We start from the raw sequence: 7,998 nt of genomic DNA, 5'->3' as shown, positions 1-7,998 counted from the left end.
TCAGTAACCGAACTTGGGGTGCCTCTAAACTGTAATACGTACAGTTATCTTTCTGTCTGAAACACAACCTGACTCAAATAGTATCCTATTTTTTGCACATATTGTCTGATCAGTTTATTGTCTGTGTTTGATGACTTGATTGACTCTACTTTAATGGCAGTAAACTCCACCCACCCATTAACTGTTACTGTGTATAAAGAGTGTTCAAACAAACACTGCAAATTATTCGGAAGTACTAGTTGAGCCAGGTCTGTGGAAAAGTGCCGGCAGTTACTTGAATTCACCTGTTCAGATCAAGACTACAAAACTGCTTACACATGATGCTAATTGTGATCAAGGATGAGGGACAAAACGGCAAATGTGCTAAAAGTAGTGAAACAGCCAGGACGGGACTTAGATTGTTAATCAGATAAAACATGTTGACTTGAATGTTACATCAAAAATGTAACAGATACATAGAACAGATTTATTTATGACCAATTGTGATTCATGTACAAATGATTTTGAACAGATGTACAGTAAGTTTTTGACAATTCAAATGTTGGTGTGAATGAACAAAAGTAAAATAAAGAATTTTTTTTTTGGACATATCACAGTGTCTTGACTGTCAGTATTGTGAGAAATTCAGAGAGAAGACACTGTTTACATGATGATGCTTTATTTCAGAATACTAACAGCACATGTAATATGACAAAAAGACATTACTCTGCAGAGACATTGAGTCTCTTCTACATGTTCTTTTCATCACGTTTAATAACCACAATACAGACTGTCCTGCACTATAATCATATCCTGTTGGAACCCTTCTATCTCAGAGTTATCCTTTAACCAACCTTTTCATATGTACATATTAGTAACCTCCTGTTATTCCTGTTATTGATTTGTGCGCTGAGCCAGTTTTAACTTCCTCAGTGCTGAAGGACGATTGTCTCTGTCACCGGCCATTTGTACACGTCTCCAAAATTACTGTTCTGTCAAAGGAATAGTTTAGACATTTTAGGAAACAAGTTTGCTTTCATGTTCAGAGTTAGTCCGACTGAAACCACTCTCATGTTTGCTGCTAAGAGATGCTTGGCTTAGCTTAGCATAACGGGAAACACAGCTAGTCTGGCTCTGCCTGGTGAACATTTAGCCTACCAACACTTCTAATGCTCACTAATTAAGATGTTATATCTTGCTTGTTTAATCCATACAAAGTCTAAATATATATAAGTATTATATAAGGTTTCGCAGGAGTTTTTTGCTGGACTATTTCTTGCAGGGCAATGACATAACTCCTGGTGGTCTCTACACCTGTTCAATAAAAAGTCTTTGTATGGATTAAATAAACCAGATATGTTATTATTAAAATGTTAATTAGTTCCAGTCTTTATGCTAATCTGAGGTAAGTTAACCAGCTGCTGGCTCTAGTTGTGCACAGCTGAGTTGTATGTAATATCTTGTTAATGCTAAAAACAGTGTGACAAACACTGCTAAAAAAATAAAATATGCAACAAAAAACAAAGACTTATGGACCAACAGAAGAACCACATTAATAAGTTAAATTTACTGATACAATTAATTACATTTACATATTGTCTGTACACAGAACATCACTGAGAATGATTTAATTATTTTAAATTATCACTAAAACGCAGTGTGCTGCATCTTCACATCATTTGTGCAAAAAAGATTAACACGATTACATCGCATTCAGGAAATGGTACAGGGAACTGACCTCGTTTTTTTTATTTGTTTAGTTTGGCCACTGGAATGACATGAGGAAGTGCTGAACACCAAGCAGAGAGTCTGTTTAATACTACAGCTAAGAGCCTGATAGCACTTGATTGATTCAGAGTATGTGGTTGTGCAGTTCTGCTGAGTGAAACTGGGTCTAAATGGTATTTTAGTTTGGATCAGGTCATCTAACCAGCCTTTCATTCACTCTACTTCTTTCTGTCTTTCTCCTCTTTCTTTTTCTCAAACAGCTTCATAGTAAATCAGATGATTTTTCTTCCAAAGTTTGAACAGTCTGGCTCATTTTACATGAGACATGTCTCTATTTGTGTGTGTGAATCAGGATTAAGCAACATTTGAATCTGATCTGATGACAGCTGGTGTGTTTTTATTGTCACTGTCAATGGAATCTGATCAAAACCACACCAGCACAATCCTGATGAAGCTGTTTTCACTTCAGATTTTTGAATTTGTTTAGTTTCAGGAGCTTTAAAAACAGTTCTGCACCATTCCTTTCTATCTCGCTTGGCCCTCGATACTCAAGGCCCAAGGATGTCTGTAATGTTGGCCCATGCAGGGAAGGTGCCCATGTCAAACATGGCATATCCCCAGGTGTTGATGGCTAAATTAATGCTCAAAATTCCAATGATGTTCAGCATGAAGCCAGCTTTCACCTGGAGGAAGAGACAGTCACATTGAGATCAGTAGACAGTATGTATTCAAAAACCAAGGTCTTAAAAAGTCATGCTTTTTAGTTTTACACTGGGATTGTTGTGACAGGATCGTGTGCACAATCCTTTTTGTGTGTCAGTCAGCACTATCAGACCTGCAGTCTGTAATCAGTAATGCTAGCCACGTTAGCTAGGAAGCTTGTTGTATCATAATGGGCAAGTATCAGTTCTACACTCAAAATGCAGGACTTATGCATTTCAATTACACCGAAAATTTCCATCCATTTGAATGACAGGTTTAATATAAATTAACTAATAAACTTAATGTGAAGCAAATCATACCAGTTACGTAGTACTACTAATAAACTCAATGTGCTTTTACTACATAGTAGTAGCCAGGTTTATGCATTCAATATTAATAAAGCCAATGTGTGTGAATGCAGTCATTTTGAGTTTATTAGTTCTATGATATAAATCTTATTACTTGCTTCACATTAAGTTTGTTAGTTTGTTAGTTAATTTACATGAAAACAATGGAATTTAAATGGATGGGAATTTACTATGTAATTGAAATGCATAAGTGCCTGAAATATTTTTTGTGTGTAGCAGAACATTTCAATGAACCTAAATAAATAAATTGTTTTGGTTAAATCATTCATTTCTGACACTTACCCAGGGGGGTCAGGACTGTGTGCATCAGATTATTTAATCATAGAAATTGAATTATTTTTACATATAAATTATTGTATATATTGCTTCCACCATAACTCAATCCTGAAGCCAGTACAAAATTGCACTAAATGCAGCTTCTTTAATGAGTGCTGGCTCCAAATAACTCCAAAAAATTTGAATTAGATCATAACTGAATATGTGTCTCACCATGTCAATGACTCTGAGTTTTCCAAATGAGAATGCAATGGCGTTGGGTGGCGTGGCCACAGGCAGCATGAAGGCTAGAGAGGCAGCAACGGTACAGGGCAGCATCACATACAGTGGGTGTATCTTAATAGTTACAGCCTAAAAAAACATGCCAACACAACACGATTAAATCAATAGAGATGTTATGTGTCAGCTCAGCTTGCTACATTTGCAAATGCACATGTGAGTTCTGGTTACCATTGAGGCCAGTATGGGCAGGAACAGGGTGGTGGTGGCTGTGTTGCTGGAGCACTCTGTGAATGTCGCCACCAGCAGGGAGAGCAACAACGAGATGGCAAAGGGGGGAATTTCCTCCAGAGGTGCCAGACTCTTTCCCAACCACTTAGACAGACCTGAATTCTGTAAATATTACAAGCAAAGATGTTGGGCTTTTTGGGAATGGAGTCTTAATATTGTCATTAGTGGTGTTAGCAGTGTAGCTCTAGGGATGATAGGGGTCAAAGTATCTCTCCATCTAATTTGGATATGGTCCTTTGGTGCATTTGGAGAATGAAAGTGTAAGTTTTACACTGCTGGGGCGCTCTGAATCTTTCTGAATTCTGAATTCATTCAACAACTGAGAACAAGTGAACAATAAGAGGTGTAAGTTTCGTTCATCTACGTGTGATCAGGTGTGATTAATTTACACCTCACTAAGCATAGGTGACAATACCCACCAACTCTCATGTTATTACAATATGTGCCACTCCTCTATGCCTGTTGTCGTCTCCGGTCCAAGTAGAAAACATCATTTTGTCACAAGGTGCAGAAATCTGACTAACCTCCAGCCTCTAAAACAGTCCTCACACACTGTTGCCTCCTTTTCCACTGGGTTTATGGAACAACCAATAAGCAGTTAACAAAACGGATTTCATGGCAGCCTACCAACCACCTTTCTCTAGATCTCCTTGCTCTCACTGAGACTGAGACTGCTTTTGCATTGACGGCTGGCCCCAGTTAAAGCCTACCTTGTTGTCATATATTATCCACCAGGTCAACTGGGTGGCTTTATGGATAAGTTGGACACCCTGTTGTCCTCCATCCCTTACCATGACTGTCCCTTGCTCATCCTGGGAGACATGAACATCCATCTTTATTATCTCAAACATGCAGAGATGCCCATGTTTGGCCAGTTTGGCTCTTTCCTGGTTTAATTCCGACCTCACAGGGCGCTCGTTCTGTGTACCCTGGCTTCATCATCATTCATTCAAACATCTCACCACCTCATCACCAGGGTAGCGAGAAACATAGGGGTCATGATTGATGAGCAACTAACTTTCTCTAATCATGTCGCCTCAGCTGTCGTGTTGCTTTGCACTCCACAACATCAGAGAAATCAGGCCTTACCTAACTCAACATGCTACTCAACTCCTGATACAGGCTGTGGTCGACTAGGTTACTGTAACGCCCTCCTGATAGGCCACCCAACCTGCACAATGAAACTATTTCAGATTATCCAGAACGCGTTGGCTTACTGGGTTTTCAACCAACCGAAAAAGGCACATGTTACCCCGTTGCTCTTTGAGCTCCATTGGCTACCTATGGCAGACAGCATTAAATCCAAATCACTCATTCTAGCCAACAAAGTAGTCTTCATTACTGCCAGATTGAAATATGTCAACAACCACTGGCTGACATACATAAAATTCAGGAGTTCACTTATCCTGTGAAGATCTACTATACTGAAATTTAATAATAATAATAATAATAAATTTTATTTAAAAGTGCTTTTCAAGATACTCAAAGACACTTTACAAGGAAGAAAATCAAATCATCAAAACAATATAAGATAGTACACTACCTACTTCGCATCTGTTGACTTTCAGGGGTTTTTTTCTCATGAGGTAGGCATTTGACTGTTTGATTAGACTGACATTTCATTTGAACACATTTTAATAACTTTATAGCCTCTGTAGCCTTTAACCCTGCAGTAACTGATTTTTGGCCACTTAGTAGCAGCAAAAATATGTTCTGCCACATTATTAATTTGACAACATTGTTGATGCTTCATGGTCAAGACTGTGAAGATTCTACACTGCAATAACCCAGAAATCACTTGTTAACAAAGTAATATGGATGACACTGTGACATTTTATATTTTCAGTTGATTATGTTTATTTTGGGCTTTGAACTACTGTAGTTCCTTTTTTTTAAACTACCTATTATGAAAGTGAAGCTCCAATTGTTTAATGAAGAATGAATTCAGTAATAAGTAGAAATAAGTCCATCAGGTATTTTGTTAATTTGTCACATAACCATTAAGTCTAAGAACTCTAAAGGACGATTTGTATTAATCTATCTGTAGTAATCTGTAGTAATTTAAAGTAATCTATGAGGCCTAAATGATTTTCAAAATTAGCATGCACTATCTGATCCCATCCTTTCAGCACAATACAGATAATCAGTCAAAAAAGGAAAAAACACAGTGTTCATGCATGCATGTTTACCTCACTGCCAGCAGCCAGAGCGAAGCCTCCTCCTAGCAGCAGGATGACGTTCCAGGGCATTCTCTCGTGAACCACCTGCCAGTTCAGCAGAGTTTTGGGAGCCTTCACCAGCTTACCTGTGAGACCCCGATAGAGTGTGAACATGAAACAGTAATTAGAGCAGGGTCATATCCGCTGGGTAATTATCACCTAGTGCTCTGACGAGCTGAAATTTTGGTTACATTAACATTATTAATGAATTCTATTGTTGTTATTATTAATAGGGACTTTTTCTCTGTAATTTAGTGGGGTTAAAATCAGCAGTTCACCTGTGTCGTCGTAACCATAGCTTCCAAACTTAGGCAGCCGGGAGGGGATGATAAAGAAGAGCATGGACATTAAGATAGCAACAGTTCCATCTGACACATACCTGAGGAGGACAACATAACATCATTCGACATATTGTTTAAATAATGCTGACGTATTATACTGATGTAAAACTGCTCCATCATCATTTGTGTAAAAGAGATCAAAAGACCAGAGAACTGGGGGTTTAAGAATTTTTGCACATCTCACAAATACATCAGCTAATCATTTCATAAAACAGCTGCATGCAGATTGGTTCACTGCTTTTCATAGCATTTGTTTATAATACAAATATACAGAATATCACCACATTTATTCATGCCAAACAAGGGGGGGGGACTCACGTTCCATCCTGATTAAAGAGCAATGTCGCCCAGCCATCTATGAAGCCCGGCTCCCTGGTGAACCACAGGACCACCAGCAGGATGAAGATGGTCAGCACTGCCACCTCAGCAAACTTCATGCGCCCCAGTTTTTTGTATTCCTCCTTCATCACCATGTAAGCCTCCCTATCTCTCTCTGTCTTTTCACCACAGCCAAACGTCTGCTTCAGGCTAAAAGGGAAGTACAAAGTGCAAAGATGCTGCAGATTGTTCAATAAATCAAGGAAATGTTTGAAGATTTATAAGCATGGACTCTGTTCAGTGAACTGGTTAAGGTTTACAAGAGAGCAAACTATGGATTTACAATATCTTTTCATAGTACAGCCGATACATGGAATAGCAGGTTTGGACAGAGCTACAAAAAAACGGAGTCATGTTAAAGAATAACCTGTAAAAAAGTCTTGACCAAACAGAAGCAGTAGAATTTTGTTTTACAGCCTCTTTAAAGGAGTGCCGTGGGCCTTGATGCTTACCTGATAGCAGCAGCACAAATAAACAGTGTCCTTGATTTGTCCCTGATAATGACTTACTGCACCTTGTACCCTTCTTAGCCTCACTCACCCAACCTGGAAAACATCGCAGCCAATTTTATTTGTTACAGTATATCGAGCTCCTGGTCCTTATTCTGAATTTTTATCTGAATTTGCAGAATTTGCATCAGGCTTGATCCTTAAAACAGATAAAGTAATTATTGTAGGTGATTTTAACATTCATGTGGACAACCACAATGATAGTCTTAGTACTGCTTTTATCTCTCTATTAGACTGAATTGGCTTTTGTCAAAGTGTAAATAAACCGACTCATTGTCTGAACCACACTCTTGATCTTGTTCTTTCATATGGCATTGAAATTGATAATATAATAGTCTTCCCACAGAATCCTCTTCTGTCTGACCATATTTTAATAACCTTTGAGTTCATACTACCGGACTATAAGCCTTTGTGTAGAAGCTTCTACAGCAGATGTTTATCTGATAGTGCTGTAGCCAAATTTAAGGAAGTGATTCCTTCAGCATTGAATTCAATGCCATGTCTAACTGTAACAGAGGACTTGTCTGCTTCCTTTAGCCCCTCACAAATAGACCATCTTGTTGATAGTACTACAGGCTCATTACGGACAACTCTAGACTCTATTGCACCTCTGAAAAAGAAGATAATTAAACAAAGAAGGCTAGCACCATGGTATAGCCAGCAGACTCATAAATTAAAGCAAGAGGCGCACAGAGCTAACAGAGAATCACAGCTCCATTGAGCCCTCTATTCTAATGATAAAATTATAACTACAGACATCCCAAGTCTCCCGGAAGTTCCGGGAGTCTCCCTGATATTGACAGTGGCTCCCTGATGCCCGCGAGCTAGGTAAAACATCCCGGATTTTGGATTACGCGAGAGAGATTAAAAAAAATGCGAGTGCGGGCGACTGGTTGCGAGAGAGAGCGCGCCGATTGGTTTGGTCAGCAAAATACACCAATAAGCTTTCGTTGTGGGAGGGACTCCAACCCCCCCCCCGTCCGCCGTC

The 7,998-nt window shown here is 38.9% G+C and overlaps 1 protein-coding gene across 2 annotated transcripts in view; it reads right to left on the bottom strand.

The window, feature by feature from the left end:
• Positions 1-666: 666 nt before the first annotated feature.
• Positions 667-7,998, bottom strand: part of slc13a2 (solute carrier family 13 member 2) — a 26,121-nt gene continuing 18,789 nt past the window's right edge. For both annotated transcript variants that reach the window (XM_027273953.1, XM_019272869.2), the window contains exons 8-13: positions 6,442-6,651; positions 6,061-6,161; positions 5,753-5,868; positions 3,504-3,665; positions 3,267-3,404; positions 667-2,390 (exon numbers count right to left, since the gene is read on the bottom strand). In XM_027273953.1, the coding sequence (XP_027129754.1) occupies positions 2,256-2,390; positions 3,267-3,404; positions 3,504-3,665; positions 5,753-5,868; positions 6,061-6,161; positions 6,442-6,651 (862 nt within the window). In that variant the 3' untranslated portion in view covers positions 667-2,255. The remainder of the gene's footprint in view (positions 2,391-3,266; positions 3,405-3,503; positions 3,666-5,752; positions 5,869-6,060; positions 6,162-6,441; positions 6,652-7,998) is intronic.

Source organism: Larimichthys crocea, chromosome XXII (assembly GCF_000972845.2).
Source record: "Larimichthys crocea isolate SSNF chromosome XXII, L_crocea_2.0, whole genome shotgun sequence".
Classification (NCBI taxonomy): Eukaryota; Metazoa; Chordata; class Actinopteri; family Sciaenidae; genus Larimichthys; species Larimichthys crocea.
Note: the sequence above shows the minus strand (reverse complement) of the source record. Positions and strands in the feature narration are given on the sequence as shown.